Raw genomic sequence first — 25,540 nt, 5'->3', positions numbered from 1 at the left:
TAATGTTGAGTCAGAATCTATTGACCTTCTTGGCACAACGCTTTTACAGTGATAGTCATTAACATCTTAATACTTTCTCTCTGCAGGTCTTTATTGTTACCATGATATTCCCAGAAGTTTCTGTACTTAGTAAAAGATATGTTACAACACTTGTTAATAATACAGACTATTGTGAAGACTATGATAGCAATCCCTGTATTTTCTCTGGCTTTCCCCTGCTGAGGAGGATGTCAGAGCTTTAAAGAGCTGTATCCTAAGGTAAATGATTATGTTATTTGTTATTAAACTACATCTGTAATTCTAATTTACAAATCTAAAAAAATTGTAAAGAATAATTAGGTTTCACAACACCTTTCCGAGACAGGTAAGCGTTACTCCCCTTCTACAAATGGAGAAACTGAGGCTTAGGGAAGTTAAGTGACTTGCTCTAGGTCATGCAGTAAATCAGCTGTAGAAATGAGAACAACGACCCAGTGCCTGATTCTGATCTCACTTACACCACACTTGCATGAGTGTAACTGCATTTAACTTCAACAGAGTTCCTCCTTACTGACTCAGGTGTGAGATCTCAATCAAGCCCAAAGAACCTCAGCTCCTAGTTCCGTGCTGTAACTACGAGACACACTACATAGTTAGTAACAACTCCGACAGTTTGAGTACTCTGACTCAATTACAGATTGATGTTCCACAGCATAGACCTGACCTCAGAATTTCTAATAAAAAAGCAAAATGTGCTTTGGTTCTGGTGAGAGGAGAAAATGCATCTCAGTGGGGAAAGAGAAGGACCTACCCATATGACAAAGTGGATTTCTATCTGTTTTGCCATATACTTTGTTTTTCCACTTGGTGCATGTATTTAGGTCTCTATAAAAGGCACAAAATGGAAACCTAATAATTGTCTGTGGCTTGGCTGGGTGACAGCTCAACACCCAGCCTTTAATTCTAGGAAATGAGTGGCCACAAGTCCTTGTGACAGCCAAAGGCCTCTTCTTCCACTCTGATTTGCTGTTTGTCTTAGAAGTGGCCAGGTTAGTACTGGTTGCTTCATACTACAACTGGATGTGGGGTGGACAGAGAGAGAGAGAAAGAGACAGACAGATATAGAGACACAGAAAGACAGAGGGACAAGGATGAAAGAGAGGAGAATGAAGGAGAGACTCAGCCAAGCCAAACAAAATTTTGCTTGAATGATTACATCTGTTGGAGAGTCCCCAGCTTGCTCACTTCCTTGCTGAGGAATTGTTTTAATTCTGTCTACGAGGTTTCAAAAATTCCCAAGGAAAGCTTCACTGTACTCACTAAAACTCGGAACTGGCTGAACTTCTGTTGGGCTGAGTTTCTAGGGTCCTGCTACATTCATTGCAGCAAAACCTGAAAACTACCTTGTGCGAAATTTTTCTGAGGTAAAACAATGTAGAATGAAGACACATAATAATACTTATTTTAGTTTAGTTATCCCAGGAAAAATAAATAGTTCTAACAGTTTTTATCATAATGTCTGGTTAGCTGACTGCAAGGAATGTCAAGAACAGAATGGAAATGGATAACAACAACAACTAGCTCTTACACGCCTCATAAATTTAAAAAAATGAGATGCACGAGTCTATAATGAGGTGAATGCATTACAAGCCAGATTCTCAGCTCGTGTAAATGGGCATAGCACCATTTAAATCAAGGGACTTACCTCACCCATGACTTCAAGTCATCACCACATCCCTTGTCACATGGTTTCTCACTTGCTCCTAGAACAGGGGTGGGCAAACTACGGCACAGGGGCCGCATCCAGCCCTCCAGCAGTTTTAATCCGGCCCTTGAGCTCCCACTGGAGAGCGGGGTCCACAGCTTGCCCTGCTCTGGCACTCCAGCCGGGGAGCGAGGTTGGGGGCTTGCCCTGCTCCACATGGCTTCTGGAAACAGCGACATGTCCCCCCTCCAGCTCCTATGCATAGGGGCAATCAGGGGGCTCTGCATGCTGCCCCCGCAGCTCCCATTGGTCGGGAACCATGGCCAATGGGAGCTGCAGAGATTGCGCCTGCAGACGGGGCAGCATACAGAGCTGCCTGGCCATGCCTCTGCATAGGAGACAGAGGGGGGACATGCCACTGCTTCTGGCAGCTGCTTGAGTTAAGCACCTACCGGAGCCTGCACCCCTGACCCCCTCCTACACCCCAACCCCCTGCCCCAGCCCTGATCCCCCTCCTGCCCTTCGAACCTCTCTGACCCAGCCAAGAGCACCCTTCTGCACCCCCCACCCCAGAGCCCACACCCCCAGCCAGAGCCCTCACCCCTTCCTGAACCCCAAACCCCAATTTCATGAGCATTCATGGCCCGCCATACAATTTCCATACCCAGATGTGGCCCTCGCGCTGAAAAGTTTCCCCACCCCTGTCCTAGAATGTAGCTCTGATGGTGGTATGAATTGTCAGTAAAGTAAATAGAACCTCTCTCTCTCTCTCTCACACACACACACTCACTCTTACTTTAAAGGAAAATTGTTCTTATGATAAATACAGAAACATGAAAACATGTATTTAAGTAAATATATGCAAACAGCATGTCTTGAGATAGCCAAGAGGGATCTGATTCCTTGCTGGAAAGGATGCATTTTTCTCCCGGAGGGGAGGAATATATGAGACTAATGGGATTTATTTCAGGTAATAAATCAAATTGGGGAACAAACGGGTTGGGCGCAAGTCTTTGGTGGCTATCAGAATTCTGCAATCTGACTAGCTGTGCACTGGCCCTTTCAGTCTGTATTCTCTGGGAGAAACTTAAAGTCTGAGCTGTAGCAAACCAAGTCACAGAACTGACTTCCCCTTCCACATCTCCTCTGAATTTGTCCTCTGAATTTGTAATATTTCATCATTCATTATAAAAAAGGAAGTGTCATAGGGTTGAGTGACCCACAGAGCTTCTCAATTCTTACCTACAAAAGGAGAGACAAGTAGTTACACAGCGAGCTTCAGTACTAAGTACAAAGATTTCTTCAAAGTGTACTACTTACACAGTCCGCAGAAACATCTGCTTTGCCTCGTTAGCAACTCTATGGATTTCTATTTCCAAATTTGAGGGTTGGGGGGAGGAAATGAGCTGTTGTAAAGATGCTACTGATGGAACTAGGAGCACAGAAAAGCCACAAAAAGACTGGGACAAAAACTGACATTAAGAAACAAAGATACAAATCTGTGGTTTTGAAGCTGGCCATCTCCCCACCACAACCACATGCACTGTTGGCATACCACAGGTGTATACCACAGGAGAAAGTGGAAATGTGATTGCTAGGGGAGGGCTGGCGGTCCTGCATCCATAAAACATTCACCCAGAGGTGCATTTATGCCTCCGTTACATTTTCCAAAGTGTGTTTGAACTAACATCTTTGGAGATATTTAATCTCTTTGCTGCTGGCAGGAATTTTTTCCTTGTGCCAGCACTAACCACCATCTCAAAAAACAACCCACACCTAATTTGTCCTCACTTCAACACTTCCCATTGTGTCAGGCCTTCTATGTATCTATATTTTCGGTTGTAAGCCAGTTAGGGCAGGGACTATCTTTATATTTCTGTATTCTACAATCCAGAGCACAGGGTCTCTCAACTGTACCAACAAGAGTTTTCTACGGAACAAACTCAAGTGACTGGCCCGTCTCAATACACCAGGGACATTCCCGCCACAAAGTGGGCTTACTTCCCCAGATAGGCCCATTACACAGTACTGGTCAGCATGTGGTTGTGGGAGTCACAAGAGGGCTACACAAAAATGCAGGAGCATTCTCATCAGGAGTAAAGTCACAAGCATTGTAGTAGGGATGCAAACTGATTGGGACCCTTTTTTAAAGGTCATCCAGATTTTTATTTTTAGCCATTTGCACAACATTTGAAAACTCTGAGCAGTTGTAAAATATTAACCCTGTCTTTGAGATAGGAGGCCCCTTCTGCGTACAATGTTGCCCCACCCCTTGAAGAGATGTTTCTATTTTCTCACAGCAGGAATCATCATATTAAACACTAAGCAGCTATATCTAGTGACCTTTCCACAATGAGGATGAAGGGAATTTTTCTGGAAATAAGGCTCACTGTCCAATGGTGGAAGCAGCTGAGATCCATGGAAAAGATGGCTGTAGGGCAGCCATAATAGTCAGTGAAAGAAGGCCACCCAGCCAGTGCCTATGAAGGGCACCTAGCTGGCCCAATGAGAGACACCCGACTAATCAGGGAGACAAAAGGTCATCCACCCCTATCAGAGAGCAGACTGAAGAGGAGTGACTTGCAGGACAGGTGGAAGATTCACTTGGGAATATTAACTAAAAAAAACTCATCACCATCGAAGAGTCACTTACTGGTTTTTGCCTTGGGGAATAACATTCATCTCCAGTAAGCGCAGCCCAATACGGGAAAGACTCTCTGAGCAACAAAACGGGAGAGCTCCTTAGGAGTAATAACAAGCAGCACATTTTTATGAAAAAGCAACAGGACCAGCATAAAATAAATCAGGGTTTTTGATTTAACAGGGCAAATACATTGAGCCCTCCCACCTGCTGCAAATCTCTGTGAGGAGCAAGATCTGGCTTCATATTTACCTAAATTGTCTGTCGTTCCCAGTTTCACTCTGAACTGGCCTAATGCCCTGAGGTTAGACTGTAGAACTCAGTCAGCTTTTGCACTCATATGACTTAAGAAATGGAATGTGGCCTTTTTTCCCACAAGCCCAGAGAACATCATAAATGCTGAACTTTAGCCCCTTTCTGAGCAGGCAGTACAATAGCAAGGAGGATGCTGTCAATCCCTGGAGGCTCTACCACTGAAAAACATCACCAGTCTGAAGTAAAAGGTCAGTGGTTACTTAGGATCACATCTCTTGTTTTCTTCAGTTTTTCCTCCTCTGTCAAAGGCAAACAGTTAAACATTCCCCCCTCCCTCCTTCTCAGAAATGCAGGAAGGAAGTGCTTGCAAAATAGTTTAATTTAAAAAATCCACAATCACACACAAAGAGCAACCACTGGCTTAGAACCTGGACAGAACTAGTTCTGTTTCTACGACCTCATAGTTCTTTAGAAAAGTAAAAATGAAACTTGATTATAGCAGCGTCATTCCCCTTGCTCCATGTACAGATGGAGGCTGTGTTTCTATTCTATTACACTTTTATTTAGGCGTAGATACCTCACATGTAAACATTTGAAACTGGTTACTACAGTCACTTTCTTGTACTCCTACAGAGCACAAATAGCTGGGTATTCTTTTTAAACTGAAGAAGTCACAGCCTATCTTGTGGAGAAGGTCTATGGAGTAGGGGGGAGATGAAAAACAGCAAACATGTTACGCTGATAATAGCCACTGAAGAGGACTAACAACCTCAGGTGTGGTACAAAGATACATTTCTGGTTCAAATCTGGCCCTTCTCAGTAGTGAGCAAATTCTGTACCAACTTTTCTAACTGCTGTTTAGTTACTTGTGTCCAGTTTATTGCTGCAAGTGTCTATGACACATACAGCATCACTCCAATTTGCAGTCCATTTTCCCAGTCTAATGGGGACCTGGCTGGATGTTGCTGAAGGCCATTTTGGTACAGCTGGGATTAGCCAGGTATTCTGAAATCCACTAATCTTATGCAGAAGAATACAAATGGGAAGAGACAGAGACACCTCTGCCATGATGGTCCAGCTGGTGTACAGACCCTGAAGCAATGGAAGGATATTCATGGAAGAATTCTCAGATATTGGTAGTTTATGCTCTGTGTCTTTGGGCATATCCTAAACATAAGCAGTCAGTCCTTTTGGCTGGACTGACTCATTTGGTGAGTTTCAGTGCATTGCCTGTTCCACACTAGCATTAACACAACAGCTAGTCGATTTCTTCAAGGCCTCAGAGACGAATGAATTCCATGGATTTCTGTGTTTCTTATTGGTGCTGAGGCACCCTGACTTCCCCTTCTAATCAAGATTATGACCCATAACTGGTGTTAGAAGAGGCTCTCAATTCCCCGACTGCTTCATACACTTTGTGACCATGAGAACTGGTGATTGTCATTCCCTTGAGATAGTGCATCTCTGTTGCCTGCAGTTTGTTCAGAATGCAGCAGCACTTTGACTCAATGGTTTGAGTCAAACTATGATCATGTTACTCCTGCCCTGCGTTCCTCACATCGCTCGGCTAGAATGTGGTGGACTGATTTCAAGTTGGCAATGAGACACTGTCAACAAATCACATTTCTGCTGATTTCTTTTTACCCACTATTATCCTTCGTAATGCTTCGATAACTGTAACTGAAAAAAAATGAAGATAAACCCTTTTTTCACTTTATTTAGGAACACAGGAACTGCTAGACTGGCTCAGACCTGAGGTCCATCTAGCCCAGTATCCTGTCTTCAAGACTGGCCAGAACCAGATGCTGCTGAGGAAGGTTCAAGAATCTCTACAGTAGGCAGATTTCTGCAATTATAGCATTTTGTGTATTGTCCACTTTCGTGGCTATATAGTCAGTTTAATAAAGCAGGGAGATGAAAACATTTACAAAACAGGGAAACAGGGTTGTAAACCAACATGAATTGACCAGGGGCTGAGGCTGGGTAGGACCCGAAAATACTTTTTACTAATATTTGAAACTGACATAATTTCAAACTGACACATTGTTTCTTACATCCCTGAGGGCTGTACAATCCTCTAATCTCCTCCTCAACCCTCATCCTGTTGGCTATCCATGCTCCATGAGTCTCTGTATATTAGGGATTTTACTGCTATGTTCCAGGCCAGCACTTTGGATGTTGGTGCTGAAGGCTATGGGGTGTGGAAACTGCTCCTCTACGCAGACAGTTGTCTCAGTTCATTTTCCCCCACTAAAGAAACACCTCAAGATTCCTTTTGCATTTCAGAGCTGTCCCTGTTATTAAATTACAACTATCCAATGCCATATTTCACTTTCTTGCTTACCCCAATCCATTTTAGCCTCTTCTTTAGTCACTGTACTCTTTTAATCAGCATTATCTGTATGTGTTTTAAGAGGGTTTCTAAAAATATATTGTTATTATTTGTACTGCAGCAGCACCTAGAGACCATAATCAGGATAGATAAGGGCCAGGGCTGGATTTAGGGGTGCCGTCATGATGTCAACTATGCGATTTTCTAGCCCAACTGGGCTATTTTTAGCTGTCAGTTGCTGGGGGATTTTGGCAGCTGTGAATCACAGTATTTGGGGCTATTTTGCTGCCCTGCTGCTGCTGGCCACACTGCTCGGATGTTCTTGGGAGGGAAGGAGCCTCCTGATCTGCCCCACCCCCTGCCAAGATGCCCCACATGCTGCTCGTCTTACGTCATGGCTCCTCTCCTTACGTCACATTTGCAGCATGCGCAGAATTCTTGTCCAAGGAAAGCAGAATTTTTTTCTGCAGAAAATATGTTGCAGTTCTGCCTTTTGCCCACCAGATGCCACTGTGGCACCAGAACAGCCTGAGCTGGCTGATGCTGACTGGTCTGGCAGGCAGTGGCAAACAGCTACCAGGTGGGTAGCTGATGCACTTTTTTCTCAAGTGAAAAGTCACATCAGCCTTCTGGGAGCCAGTTTAGGAGGCAGAGAGGACCACACAGGGCTGCTGGGGAAGTCGGGGGGGGGGGTCGTCACAGGATCACATGGGGACTCCGGAGGGGGGCTCCAGGCAGGGCCACATGGGAAGGGAGGGCACTAACGATGCTGTGTCTAGTTGCATGTAAGGTGTAAATCCAGCCCTGATAAGGGCCCCAGTGTGCTAGGCACTGTACAGACACAATGTAAGTAGCAGACAGTCCCTGAACCAAGGGCTTACACTCGAAAACAAAACACCACAAGGAGATGAAACAAACAAATGGAGGAGAGTGGATGAGGCTAATAGTGGCAGGAACAGATTGTTCGATAGACTAGCTGGGTACATAGTCTTTTCCTCACTGCAGAGTTAGCCCAGGTTCTGGTATGGATGTTGCCCCAACCCCCCTCTCATCCACATAAAAAATCCTCTAATCCAGGTTTCAGGATGCTTTAAGCCTGGGCTAGCAGGATATAGGATTGAGTTCAGGTTTTGCTTCAGCCTGAGCTGAAAACCCACCTGCTTTGCAGTGAAAACTCAGGCTAATTAAGACCAGGGGTTGTTAGTCCTCCAGTGCTATCCCACAATTCCATCTGAGCTGTACTTTCTTGTCTAATTCCTGCCTTATTCCACGCTGTATTTTGGCCCCATGTTTGCCTGCTCAATTTCTGCTACACTTCCACAGAATCAGAGATACCATCCCAGATGCCTTTGCCCATGGTGCCAGCTGGCCAGAAGCTGACACCAGCCTTCTGGTAAAGCTGTGGTGTGATATCAGTAAGACCCATAAGAGCACTTCTGCACAGGAGCTCAGGAAGGACAGACATGTTCTCCCAAAAGACACCGTGAATGAATTTACAGTAGCCCAGTTTAATGCACCGCTAAGAACCCTGGGACATCCTGCCCCGCACACAGCTAGTACAGCACTACTGTAAATGCAGCCGCACAGTTCTGGCGTGGGTAGGACTTTCCGTGGAAATGCTCCACCTGTGCTGGACTAGCCTTGGCTAGACTAGCCTTGGCTAACTTTTTGAAGTTGTAAGCCTTTTAATTGTTTTATTATTGGGGTACAACCACCCTGATCTCCTCAGCTGGGGCAGGGGGCTTTATACATAAAATAGTAACATAATGGGCTGTAATACTTTGGTCTAATTTTGGTTGATGGGTTTAGTGTGCAGGGGCTGGGTGGTGTTAGTGACCTGTGAAATACAGGAGGTCAGACTAGGTGATTTGATGGTCCCGTCTGGCCCTAAACTCTATGACTCTACCTAGGCCAGTGGGTAGAAAGTATAGGAGAATCCTGCCCTAACCAGGGTTCAATAATACATAACAAGGCTTTAGAATATACCCTTTCACAAACTACCTTCCGCGAGTCTAACCTGGAAACTGTTTCATCAACACAATGAATTCATTCTCTGAGTACAGAGTTTACAGCATGTATTCACATTTTAGCCTTGTTTAGACAAATTTATCCACCAGATAATTTTACTACTGCCAGTAATATATTGGGAACTCTGTAAACAGAATTCCACTGAACATTTTTAATAATGATGGCTCTTTCAGAAAGTACAAATGAAGACTGACAATCAACTAAAATTCAGTGGTATCGTGGAAAGGCTGATAGTACACAGAAGACACCCTAGTTCAGGGGTTCTCACAAGAAAATTTTTGGTGGCCGCTCTGACAATTTTTCGTAAAATATTCAATTAACTTTAGGAAAAACAAATAAATATACAAATATACTTGTCCAAATCATTGTAATTTATTAATGTAGGGTTTTTTTGCAGACTCAATAATAAAAATAATGTACAGTTTTCTCTGTTCTTTACTGGACCTAAACAGAATAGAACCAAATAATGTGTTTTGCAGGTTCTTGTCCCTTTTTGTTGTTGTTTCTTTTACTTTTTTTTTTGGTTGCTTACTTTTTTAAGACTTGCTAGCTAGTAAGTCTGTTTGTGTGAAAAGTGATATTTGTATTTTGTTAATATCACTTTTCACAGCAGCAGAGTTGCTAGCTAGCAAGGAGGCAGTGAAAAGTGATATTAACAAACTTACAAATATCATTTTTCACAACAGACTTATTCAGTCCTGGCAATTCTGAGGGACAAATTAAGCCCTGGATGGGGAGGTGGGTAGGGAGGCAGCTCGGGGCCAGGGGTGATGCGGGGAGTGAGTCCAGGGACCAGAGCCCTGCAGCATGGGGCATGGGTTACTTGCTGGAGGATTCTCTGCACCTTGAAGTCTTTAAACCATGATTTGAGGACTTCAGTAGCTCAGACATAGGTGAGAGGTTTATTGCTGGAGTGGGTGGGTTAGATTCTGTGGCCTGCATTGTGCAGAAGGTCAGACTAGATGATCATAATGGTCCCTTCTGACCTTAATATCTATGAGTCTATTAGCTGCACAGCCCGGTGAGTCTGTGGCCGGAGAACGCAGTGGGGGCCATGGGGGATGTGGGGGGGGTGGTAAGCTTGGATCTGGTAGTCACTGCCACATGGCTGGGGGTTGGGGCTGGATTCCATGGCCCCATGGGTGGAGTCTGATACCCTGTGGCTGAGGGTCAGAGCATAGGGCCAGAGCCTGGGTCCAGAGGAGGCAGCAGGTGTGTGTATGGGGGGGTGAGCCTGAGGCCAGGGCCGGAATTAGGGCTCAAAGCCCGTAGCCAGGGGATGGAGCCTGACACCACACGGCTGGGGCCTGCCACCCGCCACCCCAGATCTGAAGCCTGAGCCCCGCCACCTGCCCGCTCCTCCAGCATTTGTGGCTCCAGAGTGGGACAGGGCCCAACCCCTACTGGCAGCTCTGGGAGGGGCCACTGCTTTGCTCCTCCCACATCACCATCAAGGAGGCTGTGGCCACAGGAAAAGCCCCCAGTGGCTGCATCTGAGAAATGCTGCCCTAGCTGATTTAGTTAGCCCCTTGCACTTGAATTCTTTTCTCCTACACTAAGAACAGATGCTGAAGTTTTAATATATTCAAAAGTAGTTTTCCCCCTAAATTTATACTTACCCAAATGCTCCTGATTTTCCTCAGCAGCCCCCAGCCTAGGCTTGATTAAGCAGATCTCTTGATTTAGAGACCTATATTACCCCAAAAGGGATTTATATTATAAAGAAATGTAAAATTGACTGTTGATTTGAGGCCTGGCCTAACAAAGGATGCCTAGCACTGTAGTATAGCATAGTACCGAGAATGTAGCTAAATACTGCAATGCAATTTCAGACACAAAATTAGAAATATGGAGCTTTTATGAAACAGAGTTTCATAAATGACTCTCCTAACCCTTTCTGAAAGAGAGCCACTGCCCCCATACCAGGGATGAGGTCTTCAGGTTCTCCACCATATTTATTCCTTCTTTTAAGATGCTGCACTTCAGCCTTATATACCATGACTCTCATCACTGCCCTGCTCTGGAACCCATCAATATTACTGCTTGAATATCTGGCTGGGACATATGCCCTAGTAATATGATACTGACCAGTCACCTCCTACACCTGGGTACTTCTGGGGAATTCTGTGCCACTGTGCAATGCAGAAATTAATATTGTGCGTGCAGAATTTCCTTTCCCCCACAAAATTGACTGCAGTGCTGCTAGCCACCACTAGGGGCTGCTGGACCCAGCAGAGCCCAGCTTGCACATAGAAGACACTGCTGGGGGAGGGAGAGGGAGCTTGAGGGTTCCTGGCAGCTGCTGTTCCCAGCATGACCTGAGGGAAGGAGAGGACAGCGCGTAGCAAACTCCATGCAAACCTGGGACCGAGCATCAGGCTGTTTCTTCCTCTGGATTCCTGGGCTCTTGGAGATGGAAGGGAGTGTCTGGGCTGGGGGGCCACAACTGGGCTCTGGAGGGGAGGGGTGCGGGTATCTGGGCAAGGGGGGCCCCATACCTGGGCTCTGCGGGGGAGGGAGTATGGGTATCTGGGCAGGGGCGCCCTGTGGCTGGGAGGGGGTTCAGGTATATTGGCTGGGGTCCCCCACAGCTGGGCTGTGCAGGGGAAGGGGTTGTGGGTGTCTGGCCCCCCAGCTGGGCTTGGGGGAGGCAAGGGGGCAGAGACACAGGAACTGGGTTGTCATGGGGTTTCTTTAACTCTTTACTCCTGGGGGAATTTTTGTGTGTGTGTCTGTATTGTTACAGACATATTTGACAGGTATTTTGAAATAAATTACCAAAATAATTGAAACTGGCGTGATTATGTACTGTTGTTTTGACAAATAACATTTGCAGAATTTTTTATTTTTTGGCACAGAATTTTTAAGTTTTTGGAGCAGAATGCCCCCTGGAGCCAAAGGCACCACTTCCATTGTGCTTCTGACCAGAAACCAAGCTCAGTCATTTTCTTGGCCTAAGACTGTATAAATTCTATTGACTTTTGCCAATGTAGCAACTAGTTTATTAAACAAATCTTATTCTTTTTTTTTTTTTTTTTTAAGTGTCCTTTAAAGGAGAAAAGTTTAGTGACCAAGACATCTGGTTACAAAAGGAAGGGAAGAAAGTACCGAATAATCTCCGGTCACATGTAACTCACAGATTAATCTGGCTTGTACGTGAATTCCAGTGGTTTGGGATCATACAGCCTCCAAACTGTTTATGTGAGACATGTGTTTTTCCTGTTGCACTGCAGTAATTGTTTTGCTGATCCGGGTGATGGATGGTGGAGAAGATTGTGTCTGGAAATGTGCTCAGAAGTTGACAGGAAGCTGAGAGGGCCCTTGCCAGGACTTCCTTCCTGTAGACAAAGGGAGGAGGGAATGGGGGAAAAACTTGGCTGTCTCTGACTCTGAGAAAAGTCTTACCATTCCAGCTGGATTACATTAAAATATTTTAAATTTTTCAAAAGATTAAAGCATCCTTCTTCTCTAACTCCTACCTAAGTGGTAGGCTCAGTGGGGCTTAGACAATGAATTGTATTGAAGTTCTAAAAGTTGCAATGCAGCTGTAGAAGCAGAATCAGGTGTTGGAAACTGAACAAATGGAGATCAGATTTCAGAGATTTCCAAATAGAATGTCAGCCTTATTTGCAACACAGCTGGCAAACCACAGGAACATAGGGATTTCCACAATGGATCAGACCCAACATCCATCTAGTCCAGAATCCTGTATCTGAGAGTGGCCAGCACCAGATGGAGATGTAAGAACACCCCAGTAGGTACATGTGGGATATCATGCCCCCCATGAAGGTCTCATCCTGGTCTCTATTAGCCAGAGATTGGCTTAAGCCCTGAAGCACAGGGTTTAATATCCCTCCCCAAATTCTGTTGTCATTAATTATAACTACTTCAGATATTACTGAACTCCATATAAATATCCAAGGCCTTTTTTATCTTGTTAAGCTTTTGCCCTCAATGAGCAATCCAGGAGCATTCTGGCCAACTCTTCCACCTCTCTCAATGGAGACAAAAAAAGATTTGCTTAAGGAGCCTTCCCTTGCACAGAGTCATCCTAGCACATATTTGTCAAAGACACTAAACTGTGATCCCTCGCACACTTAATTCATCTGCCCCCTATAATCTCCTACCATGGAGCCATCTTCCATCCACATCAACAAAAACACACAGAGGACACTCAAGAGTGGGAACTCTCACTCCCCTATATCAATGGTTCTCAACCAGGGGTTTTTCTGTGGTGTGGTGTGTAGTTGCTGGTGAGTATTTGCTTCAGGTTGGTGGACTGTCTGGAAGCGAGGACTGGCCTGCCTCCCAATGCCTGTGAGAGTGGGGGATCGTTTGCCAGGATAGGTTATAGATGGTTGATGATGTGCTGGAGAGGTTTTAGCTGGGGGCTGTATGTGATGGCCAGTGGTGTTCTGTTATTTTCCTTGTTGGGCCTGTTCTGTAGTAGGTGACTTCTGGGTACCCATCTCGCTCTGTCAATCTGTTTCCTCACTTCCCCAGGTGGGTACTGTAGTTTTAAGAATGCTTGATAGAGATCTTGTAGGTGTTTGTCTCTGTCTGAGGGATTGGAGCAAATGTGATTGTATCTTAGGGCTTGGCTGTAGACAGTGGATCGTGTGATGTGTCCTGGATGGAAGCTGGAGGCATGTAGGTAAGTATAGAGGTCAGTAGGTTTCCGGTATACGGTGGTGTTTGTGTGACCATCATTTATTTGCACTGTAGTGTCCAGGAAGTGGATCTCTTGTGTGGACTGGTCCAGGCTGAGGTTGATGGTGGGGTGGAAATTGTTGAAATCCAGGTGGAATTCTTCAAGGGCCTCCTTCCTGTGGGTCCATATGATGAAGATGTCATCAGTGTAGCATAAGAGGGGCGCTAGGGGACGAGAGCTGAGGAAGCGTTGTTCTAAGTCAGCCATAAAAATATTGGCATATTGTGGGGCCACGCAGGTACCCATAGCAGTGCCGCTGACCTGAAGGTATAAGTTTTCCCCAAATCTGAAAGTCACAAAGTTCAGCCACCAGGTGTGCCGTGGCCTCATCAGGGATACTGTTCCTGACCGCTTGTAGTCCATCCTCTTCTGGAACCAATCCCAGGAACCAGTCCCTGTAACAAACCCCGTTGCCTTCTCTGTCCCCATATCTACTCTAGCGACATCAGAGGACCCAACTACACCAGCCACACCATCAGAGGCTCATTCACCTGCACATCTACTAATGTGATATACATCATCACGTGCCAGCAATGCCCTTCTGTCATGTACATTGGCCAAACCGGACACTCTACGTAAAAGGATAAATGGACACATATCAGACATCAGGAATGGTAACATACAAAAGCCAGTAGAACACTTCAATCTCCTTGGACACTCAGATTTTAAAGTAGCCATTCTTCAACAAAAAGCCTTCAAAAACAGACTTCAAAAAGAAACTGCAGAGCTGCAATTCATTTGCAAACTTAACACCATCAATTTGGGCTTGAATAGGGACTGGGAGTGGCTGGCTCACTACAAAAGCAATTTTCCCTCTCTTGGTATTGACACCTCCTCATCAGTTATTGGGAGTGGACCACATCCACCCTGACTGAATTGGCCTTGTCAACACTGGTTCTCCACTTGTAAGGTAACTCCCCTCTCTTCATGTGCCAATATATATTTATGCCTGTATCTGTAATTTTCACTCCATGCATCTGAAGAAGTGGGGTTTTTACCCACGAAAGCTTATGCCCAGATAAATCTGTTAGTCTTTAAGATGCCACTGGACTCCTTGGTGTTTTTGTGGATACAGACGAACATGGCTACCCCTCTGATATGAGGATTTCCACTGTCACTATTGAAATGATAAAATTTCCTCATGTAGATAAAGTCAGAGACAGGCAAACCCACCTAAACAAAAAAACCCAAATCAAAACAAACAAACAAACAACCCAGAAAGAAACAGACTCACTATTCCTCTAAAGGAAAAACCAAAACAACAAGTAGGCCGAGCTCTCACAACAGCCTCTACTTTGAAAAAGGAATCTGACCCCCCCCCCCACAAAAAAAAAGCCTCATCCACAAACAAAGAATTGGAAACAATGGAAACCATGAAAATAGCCCTCACATCAGGATAAGCACAGCTCTTTACACATCAAAATAAGTGCACAACTGAATAGGACTCTGACACTTTATAGACACCGCTTCTAGGTTCATAGATTCCAATGCCAGAAAGGCCAACTGTGTTCATCTAGCCTGACTTCCTGCGTAACACAGGCCACATAACTTCTCTGAACTACTGTCTGTTTGAATTAGAGCAGATCTTTCAGAAGAACATCTAATCTTGATTTAAAAATTTCCAGCAAATCCACTACAACCCTTGGTAAACTGTTCCAGTGGTTAATTACTCATACTTAACATAGTTCTCAGGTCCCTCTTTCCTGCATAGGATTGGGACATGATGCCACTGTTTTTTATTACACATACACATGTGCACACACACATCTATGCCTTTGCTGCACGTTACTTTGTAATCTAAATAGGAACTCTTTTATTAGACGGATAATTACTGCTGACACATGACTGAATAAAAGAAAAACTAGATGATGGATAAAACTGAATGATCACTTGTGTAAGGCATCGTAATTAAAACTGTACATTCTTGTGCACAGATGGGGGTTGCTGAAACACTTCAATTGTCAAACATTTTTTTAAAATCAGAGTCTAATTCCTAATGTTCTGACAGCTGACTATTCTCAGAGAGTCTTGAAGGTCCAGTCGCCTTCATGGCACATTGTAAGATGCATTTGACTGGTTAGCACTTGATCCGCTGTTTTTGTTTTATTCCTGTTTGGGGTTTAATTTTCTGACACGACAGAAATTAGTAAAACATGCAGGAAGCCAATCTTACTGCCCGACACATTACAGATAGACCAGAGTGCCCGCACAGGCAGAAAACTCACCACCAGTGTGATCGCTTGGGCTGCTCTCCTGATTCATCCTTTCTAGACGGACATCAAATTAAAATGTTGAGCTAAAATGGTGCAGTCAGCACTCCCAATTCTGAAAGGAAAAGTGCAGAGTTACTGCCCTGTGGAACCTTCACAAGTTCGGAAAAGGAAATTGTAAGTTTGCACTCCATAAATAAAGGGGTGTTTGACCTCGGCAAAGTGGGGGAGAAAGTGCCCTGGGATCTATTTTCTCATAGAAACTCCAGCACACAGTTTGAAGGATGAGGGCTCCTAAGGGCAGGGCTGGCCAACCTGAACCTAAGAAGGAGCCAGAATTTACCAGTGTACATTGCCAAAGAGCCACAGTAATACGTCAGCAGCCCCTCATCAGCTCCCACCCACCAGCAGCCCTACCAATCAGCGCCTCCCAATCAGCTGTTTTGTGGAGCGCAGGAGGCTGGGGTAGGGGGAGGAACGAGGGCATAGCAGGCTCAGGGGAGGGGACAGGACCTGTGGCAGAGCCAGGGGTTGAGCAGTGAGCACCCCCTGACACCTTGGAAAGTTAGCACCCGTATCTCCAGCCCTGGAGTCGGTGCCTGTACAAGGAGCTGCATTTTAACTTCTGAAGAGCTGCATGTGGCTCTGGAGCCCCAGGTTGGCCACCCCTGCCTAAAGGTATATCTACACTGCAGCTGGAAGATGTAATTCCCTGCGAGGGTAGACATAGGCATGCTAGTTCTGTTCAAACTAGCACCTAAAAATCCTACCTGACATGAATTTGGGCAGCTAGCTAGTGCCTGCTTGGCCATGCTGCTGTTTTTAGGCACTACCTCAAGCAGAGCTAGTGCATGTAGATCTAGCCAAGCTGGGAATCATACCTTCCAGCAGCTGTGTAGACACATGCTGCATGAGGAATTATTAATCTAAACCCACGGTGGAAGACAGCACAAAATCAGATGAGCACATCATCTCAATTATTCCCACATATTCAACATTGCAGCTTGATTTCTACATCAATGTAACATTAACTTTTAGGTTCATATTTCACAGACTCCAGTGTAAGTCAAAGCCACATCTTGAATGTTATCTGTTTATTTGTTCCCATTAACAAAAACAAAACCTACATAACTTTACAGTTTTGCAAACTGTTGATACAACAATCATATTTGCATCATTGTTACACTGCCCCACCTCCTTGTTTGCTCATCCATCCATTCATTACATCTTGGCTGTGGCTGGGAATAGAACCCAGGTCTCCTGAGTCCCAGTCCACTGCCTTAGCTACATCCTTCCTGCTCACTCACATTAGAAGATTGTTTGTCAGGAATGAAATTCCCCTCAAGAATACCCAGATTTAGTGTTCTTGTGAACAGCAATGCACAGAAGCCTACAACTATACTAGGAAAGAGAAGGGATTTAAGTAATTGGATAACCTGTTAAAGGCTTACTTCAGGTATGTGTACTTTTTGAGTGTTATAAATGCGATCCATGTGAAGTGAATGGTAGTCTCATGAGCACTTCAGAGGACAACATGCAACCACAGAAGATGACTTCCCCAGGGGTCTAGTGAGATATAAACATCACTCTGAGGGTGTCACTCACAGTGTCACCAGAAACTGACAATAAAATTATAGGTTTCAGAGTAGCAGCCGTGTTAGTCTGTATCCGCAAAAAGAAAAGGAGTACTTGTGGCACCTTAGAGACTAACACATTTATCTGAGCATAAGCTTTCGTGAGCTACAGCTCACTTCATCGGATGCATTCAGTGGAAAATACAGTGGGGAGATTTATATACACAACGAACATGAAACAATGAGTGTTACCATACACACTGTAACGAGAGCGATCAGGTAAGGTGAGCTACTACCAGCAGGAGAGTGGAGGGGAAAAAACCTTTTGTAGTGATAATCAAGGTGGGCCATTTCCAGCAGTTGACAAGAACCTGTGAGGAACAGCAGTGGGGTTGGGTGGGGGTGGGAGGGGCAGATAAATATGAAGAAATAGTTTTACTTTGTGTAATGACCCATCCACTCCCAGTCTCTATTCAAGCTTAAGTTAATTGTATCCAGTTTGCAAATTAATTCCAATTCAGCAGTCTCTCGTTGGAGTCTGTTTTTGAAGTCTTTTTGTTGGAGAATTGCGTGACCAAAGAGACTGAAGTGTTCTCCGACTGGTTTTTGAATGTTATAATTCTTCACGTCTGATTTGTGTCCATTTATTCTTTTACGAAGAGACTGTCCAGTTTGGCCAATGTAAATGGCAGAGGGGCATTGGTGGCACATGATAGCATATATCACATTGGTAGATGTGCAGGTGAACGAGCCTCTGATAGTGTGGCTGATGTGATTAGGCCCTATGATGGTGTCCCCTGAATAGATATGTGGACACAGTTGGCAACGGGCTTTGTTGCAAGGATAGGTTCCTGGGTTAGTGGTTCTGTTGTGTGGTGTGTGGTTGCTGGTGAGTATTTGCTTCAGTCTGGGGGGCTGTCTGGAAGCAAGGACTGGCCTGTCTCCCAAGATTTGCGAGAGTGATGGGTCGTCCTTCAGGATAGGTTATAGGTCCTTGATGGCGTTGGAGAGGTTTTAGTTGGGGGCTGAAGGTGATGGCTAGTGGCGTTCTGTTATTTTCTTTGTTGGGCCTTTCCTGTAGTAGGTGACTTCTGGGTACTCTTCTGTCTCTGTCAATCTGTTTCTTCACTTCAGCAGGTGGGTATTGTAGTTGTAAGAACGCTTGATAGAGATCTTGTAGGTGTTTGTCTCTGTCTGAGGGGTTGGAGCAAATGCGGTCGTATCGTAGAGCTTGGCTGTAGACAATGGATCGTGTGGTGTGGTCAGGGTGAAAGCTGGAGGCATGTAGGTAGGAATACATTGAAGGTATACATTATCCCCAAATGTGAAGTAGTTATGGGTGAGGATAAAGTCACAAAGTTCAGCCACCAGGTTTGCCGTGACATTATCGGGGATACTGTTCCTCAGGGCTTGTACTCCATCTTTGTGTGGAATGTTGGTGTAGAGGGCTTCTACATCCATCATGGCCAGGATGGTGTTTTCAGGAAGATCACCGTTGGATTGTAGTTTCCTCAGGAAGTCAGTCGTGTCTCGAAGATAGCTGGTAGCGCTGGTAGCGTAGGGCCGGAGGAGGGAGTCCACATAGCCAGACAATCCTGCTGTCAGGGTGCCAATGCTTGAGATGATGGGGCGTCCAGGATTTCCAGGTTTATGGATCTTGGGTAGCAGATAGAATACCCCTGATCGGGATTCCAGGGGTGTGTCTGTGCGGATTTGTTCTTGTGCTTTTTCAGGGAGTTTCTTGAGCAAATGCTGTAGTTTCTTTTGGTAACCCTCAGTGGGATCAGAGGGTAATGGCTTGTAGAAAGTGGTGTTGGAGAGCTGCCTAGCAGCCTCTTGTTCATATTCCAACCTATTCATGATGACAACAGCACCTCCTTTGTCAGCCTTTTTGATTATGATGTCAGAGTTGTTTCTGAGGCTGTCGATGGCATTGTGTACTGCACGGCTGAGGTTATGGGGCAAGTGATGCTGCTTTTCCAAAATTTCAGCCCGTGCACGTCAGCAGAAGCACTCTATGTAGAAGGCCAGTCTGTTGTTTCGACCTTCAGAAGGAGTCCATCCAGAATCTTTCTTTTTGTAGTCTTGGTAGGAAGGTCTCTGTGGGTTAGTATGTCGTTCAGAGGCTCTAAAGGTCTAGAAAACGTGACCTACAAGTAAAGACTGAAAAATTGGGATTGTTTAGTCTGGAGAAGAGAAGACGATGGAGATGAGTGGGGGAGGACGACCATGATAATAGTCTTCAAGAACATAAAAGGGTGCTATAAAAAGGAGAGTGATAAATAGTTCTCGTTAGCCACTGAGTACAGAACAATAAGTAATGGGCTTAAATTGCAGCAAGTGAGATATAGGTTAGACATCAGAAAAAAATTTCCTGTCAGGGTAAGCACTGGAACAAACAACCTAGAGAGGTTCTGGAATCTCCATCATTGGTGGTTTTTAAGATAAGGTTAAACACCTCTCAGGGTACAGATAATACTTAGTCCTGCCACAGTGTAGCAGACTGCACTAGATCTATCAAGATTCCTTCCAGTCTTATGTTTCTATTATTTTAATGGGTCTGCATAAATATATCACACTAAGATGTGACTTTTTCCTCCCTACTGTGATTCTGTGACCCCCAAATATGTTGGCAGCAAAAGAATGCAAGGATAGGAGGAAGATTATTAAACCTATAAAATAGAGTATTCCCTTAATCCTCTCTAGAAAATAGTAACGTAAGTACATTATTGACCAGTCCAAGCAAACACACCCACTGAAACGGCACAGGACCCTCCCAGGAATATGGTCATATTAGTAGGCAGCGGCAAAGGAGAAGAGCTTCCCCACTTGTAAAATAACATCTTTTTAGGTTGCTCACTCATGAGTTCCAGACCACAGTCACTGGCACAAACATTCAGCATTTGGGCAGATTTTCAGAACTCTGACAAGATTTCTTTCAAATTCCCTCTTGAATTTAGATGAGTAATTCCAGAAGACCAACTCTGTAACAGTTCTTACCTATTGGCAATATTCTTTTAGTGAGCAGCCATTTTAGGAAAGACCACAGCATACGTCAGCAGTCACGTTCAGAGATCTATAGAATAGTTTTTAAAATGACACTTTCAGCTCTTGCTTCCCACAAATACCTCTTCTATTTGTTAGTCAGAACCCTGAGAATACCCCACTGTGACGACTTGTGAGAGGGGCACAAAGCATCAAGTGACCCTCCAGCAGGGCCAGGTGCCCCCAGCAGCTGGCCCAGGTGGGGAGAGGAAGGAGTGGTGTCAGAGCCAGAAGGGAAGAGGCAAGGCCAGAGCCTCTCCTCTTCCAGCCATTCTGCCTGGTACACTGCCTCGTGCAGCGCAGTGGCTGACCGGGACAGTGTGCCTGGCTGCGGCAGCAGCAGGCTGTCCCCCACCCAGGCTCAAATTCTGGGGACGGGAGCTGACTCTGAGCATGCCGAGGACGGCAGGGGGGCTCCGACTCACTCAGCTCCTGTCCTGGAAGCCAAACCCAGGTGGAAACCAGGGCAGCAGGCATTCTCCCAGGCAGCCGCTGTGCTGCACTGGACAGCATCTGGGAGTAGCTCCACGGCCTGGCTGCCAGGAAGAGCAGTCAAACATGCCAGGGGGAGCCGGCAGAACAGGAGGACAGAATCCCCCTTCCCTTCCCCTCCCCATCCCAGGTAATGTGGGATGGGGAGGGGAAGAGCATGGGGGCCCTAGGCTGGGGGGGGGGTGGAGTCATGTGGGGAGGTCACATGTCCTCCCCTGTGCGTCCCTTCCATGAGTCACCTACCAGGGAAACTCATACTGATGCTGCTCTATAGCCCCGTAGCCTGATACCGAGAAATAAATGTCTCTCATTTTCACTCAGGTGTTGATCACATTCCTGCTGCTGCATTGCCAGTGTGTGAAGAAACAGATTGGGAATTAAGTCAGGCATCTATATAGCCACGCAGAGCACTAATCAAATCCCATTGTTTTGTGCGTCAGGTATTATCTTAATAACTAGTGGATGTGATGACTTGTGGAAAGTACCTTTTTCTTGGATACCTTCAGAAAAAACAGGCAAGTCATATCTCCATTTTGGCTACTGCCTCAAAACTATGTAAATTAGGATGGAATTTGTCATTCTACATATTCTGCTTGGACTATTTTTATTGTATAGAGCCCTGAGAATCTAGTCTAGTAAAACAATAATCTAAGAAATTATTTAACATACAAACTCTTCACATTTGGGCTGCACACAATGAGACTAGGTGTCCAGACGTAATGTGATGTTTGAAATGTTTAGCCACGGTGAAAAGAAGCTATAGTATTAATGGTTTCAGAGTAACAGCCGTGTTAGTCTGTATTCGCAAAAAGAAAAGGAGTACTTGTGGCATCTTAGAGACTAACCAATTTATTTGAGCATGAGCTTTCATGAGCTACATTATGCAAGGTAGCCTATTTCCCCTTGTTTTTTCCTCCCCCCCCGATGTTCTGGTTTAACTTGGATTTAAACTTGGAGAGTGGTCAGTTTGGATGAGCTATTACCAGCAGGAGAGTGAGTTTGTGTGTGTATGGGGGTGGGGGGTGTGTGAGAAAACCTGGATTTGTGCTGGAAATGGCCCACCTTGATTATCATGCACATTGTAGGGAGAGTGGTCACTTTGGATGAGCTATTACCAGCAGGATAGTGAGTTTGTGTGTGTGGTTTTTGGGAGGGGGGTGAGGGGGTGAGAGAACCTGGATTTGTGCAGGAAATGGCCCAACTTGATTATCATGCACATTGTGTAAAGCGTTGTCACTTTGGATGGGCTATCACCAGCAGGAGAGTGAATTTGTGTGGGGGGGGTGGAGGGTGAGAAAACCTGGATTTGTGCTGGAAATGGCCCAACCTGATGATCACTTTAGATAAGCTATTACCAGCAGGACAGTGGGGTGGGAGGAGGTATTGTTTCATATTCTCTGTGTATATATAAAGTCTGCTGCAGTTTCCACGATATGCATCTGATGAAGTGAGCTGTAGCTCACGAAAGCTCATGCTCAAATAAATTGGTTAGTCTCTAAGGTGCCACAAGTACTCCTTTTCTTTTTGCGAATACAGACTAACATGGCTGTTACTCTGAAACTTTTCTTTATAGTATTAATGGCATTTCCCGTCCCCCTTCCCTTTTTCCAACTGTGACAGCATGGGGAACCCTGCTTTTTGTACAATACCTGTTTTTAGTTTCCCTCTGCAGACGTTTGCAGTTTTTCAAGTCATTGGCATTAAATGGACAGGTCCCATAATTCATTAATGTTTCTTGGCAGAAAAAAGAACCTCCAGACGCTGCTTCTATTTTTGTTGAATGGTAAAAAAATCACAATTTCCCTTCTGTTTGTGGTTTCTTTCAAGCCTAAGGTTTTTTAAAACAAAAAACAAAAAAAAACTTCTCTCTTTTACATCGTATTAGAGTAATTTTGGAGTGGATGTTAAATTTAGTTCAATTATTCTCCATGCAGAGAGGTATTTTCTCATTTCTCCCTACTCGTCTACTCTTTTTACTTTCAGGCTTGAGTCTGATTGTGCACCATGAGTTAGTCTCATCAAGGTCTGAGCCTCGTATGTCTGGAGGAGGAAAATGTCTCTGACTTGGATCTTACATAGAGCTCAGCTCCATCAGACTTCACTAGTTTTGCAATGGTTAATAATGACACATTAGAAACAGGCCATTGTCATCGTGTACAGAGTGTCTTCAAAAATAAACCTATATGTGAAACTGACAGGTTTCAGAGTAGCAGCCGTGTTAGTCTGTATTCACAAAAAGAAAAGGAGGACTTGTGGAACCTTAGAGACTAACCAATTTATTTGAGCATAAGCTTTCGTAAGCTACAGCTCACTTCATCGGATGCATTCAGTGGAAAATGAGCTCACGAAAGCTTATGCTCAAATAAATTGGTTAGTCTCCAAGGTGCCAAAAGTCCTCCTTTTCTTTTTGCTATATGGGAAAGTTAGAGGAAGAGAGTTCCACAAACAGCTTCTTCACTGCGGAGTTTAACCAATGATTTCCCCCTCCAACAAGTATCTCACTGGCAGCTCCCAAGAAACTGTCACCGTGCCGTTCTGTTGGTGCCGTGAGAGCTATAGCTCACGGCTGTGACACCACTCCAATGACAGGTTTTGTTCTGGGCTTTTTAAAAACCAAAATGCCATAATGAGTTTCATAGTAATTTAACCAATCAGTTTCCAGAATGAAAATGATTTGAAGTCAGCTGAACGAATGCCTAGTTCACCTCCTGACAGCCGCAGGGCAGGGAAGGGGGAGGAAGGGAGTGCTCTGGCTGTGAGCCTCACCTGGGGCTGACAGTTCAGGCTGTCAGCACAGGGGAACAGGGCTCCACTGATGGATGTAACACTGTCTATACTGACACTGGGCCACCCTAACTACATTGACTTAAGTGCTACACTTCTCTCGGAGGTGGAGTTATTAAGTTGCTGTAGCAGCTGACTTACATCTGTGGGAGCCTAATTGTAGCACAGACACTTATAGAGTTAGGTTGACTTAAGCCGCCTTATGTCAACTTAACTCTGTAGTATAGACCAGGCCTTAGCAGCACCTGAGATCATGACTAAAGCTACGTTTTTTAGTCAAGGGCATTTTTAGTAAAAGTCATGGACATGTCACGGGCAGTAAACAAAAATTCACGGCCCGTGACCTGTCCATGATTTTTACTATATATTCCTATCTAAAACTTGGGGGCCGCAGGTGCTCCGGGGGGTGGGGGGGTGGGAGGGAGTGGTAGTAGTCCAGGGGCGCCGTGGGTGCAGAGGGGGAGGGGGGCCAGGACCCCTGCTAGTCCTGCGTGGGAGGCAGCTGGTGGCCCGTGATCCCTGCTGGTGCTGGGGGTGGGGTGTACAGGCAGTGGCATGCAGCCCGGGACCCCGATGGGTGGGCAGGGCAGCAGGACCCCTGCTGGTGCTGAGGGGAGGGGAGGGTTGGTGGGGCTGGTAGGCTCCCTACCTGGCTCCAACCGGCATGTCCCTGCAGCTCCCAGTGGGAGGGGCGGCCAGCAGGGCTCCGTGTGCTGCTCCCACCACAAGTGCTGGCACCGCAGCTCCCATTGGCCAGGAACCGCAGCCAATGGAAGCTGCGGGGGCGGCGCCTGTAGGTGTGGACAGCACGCGAAGCCCCATGGCCCCTCCGCCTACAAGCACCCACCCACACCCTGAACTTGGGCCCCTGAGTCAGCACCAGCCGCTGCAGAAGTCACGGAGGTCACAGAAAGTCATGGAATTCGTGACTTCTGTGACCTTCATGACAGACTAGCAGCCTTAGTCATGACTAATACTTAGTCCTGCCTTGAGTGCAGGGGATTGGACTAGAAGACTTCTCAAAGTCCCTTCCAGTCCTACGATTCTATGATTCTAACACAATACAGGGAACTGAAGTCCCTGTTTTCTTTTCAATGCTATCAGTGCAAGTGGGGTCACAAGCAAAAGTAAGCAAGATACAGGAGGCAGGCAGAGAAAAACAACTATTGCTTTTTCTTTGACATTTTTAAATACTGTGTTGCCAGTTCTTGCAATTTTATCACAAGTCTCACAATATTTGGTGGGGTTTTTTAAGCCACAGCTGCGAGAATGAAGAGACCGCATGAGACCTCAGATTATGACAACCTCAGGGAACTGATAGGCAGGATCCCCTGGGAGAATAACATGAGGGGGAAAGGAGTCCAGGACAGCTCGCTGTATTTTAAAGAATCCTTATTGAGGTTACTGGGACAAACCATCCCGATGTGTAGAAAGAATAGTAAATATGGCAGGCGACCAGCTTGGCTTAACAGTGAAATCCTTGCTGATCTGAAACACAAAAAAGAAGCGTACAAGAAGTGGAAGATTGGACAAATGACCAGGGAAGAGTATACAAATATTGCTCGGGGATGCAGGAGTGAAATCAGGAAGGCCAATTCACACCTGGAGGTGCAGCTAGCAAGAGATGTTAAGAGTAACAAGAAGGGTTTCTTCACATATGCTAGCAACAAGAAGAAAGTCAAGGAAAGAGTGGGCCCCTTACTGAATGAGAGAGGCAACCTAGTGACAGAGGATGTGGAAAAAGCTAATGTACTCAATGCTTTTTTTGCCTCTGTCTTCATGAA

The 25,540-nt window shown here is 45.4% G+C and overlaps 1 protein-coding gene across 11 annotated transcripts in view; it reads right to left on the bottom strand.

The window, feature by feature from the left end:
- EXD3 (exonuclease 3'-5' domain containing 3) overlaps positions 1-25,540 on the bottom strand; it is a 556,345-nt gene that overhangs the window by 442,045 nt on the left and 88,760 nt on the right. For 2 of the 11 annotated variants that reach the window (XM_077836023.1, XM_077836024.1), the window contains exons 3-4: positions 15,877-15,976; positions 12,078-12,278 (exon numbers count right to left, since the gene is read on the bottom strand). The exons of 7 other annotated variants lie outside the window; for them this stretch is intronic. Coding sequence is in view for 2 of the 4 variants with exons in the window: in XM_077836021.1 (XP_077692147.1) it covers positions 15,877-15,913 (37 nt within the window). In the remaining 2 variants the exon portion in view is untranslated. The remainder of the gene's footprint in view (positions 1-12,077; positions 12,279-15,876; positions 15,977-25,540) is intronic. 2 more of the 11 variants (XM_077836021.1, XM_077836022.1) reach the window with 1 other exon arrangement.

Source organism: Eretmochelys imbricata, chromosome 16 (assembly GCF_965152235.1).
Source record: "Eretmochelys imbricata isolate rEreImb1 chromosome 16, rEreImb1.hap1, whole genome shotgun sequence".
NCBI lineage: Eukaryota > Metazoa > Chordata > Testudines > Cheloniidae > Eretmochelys > Eretmochelys imbricata.
Note: the sequence above shows the minus strand (reverse complement) of the source record. Positions and strands in the feature narration are given on the sequence as shown.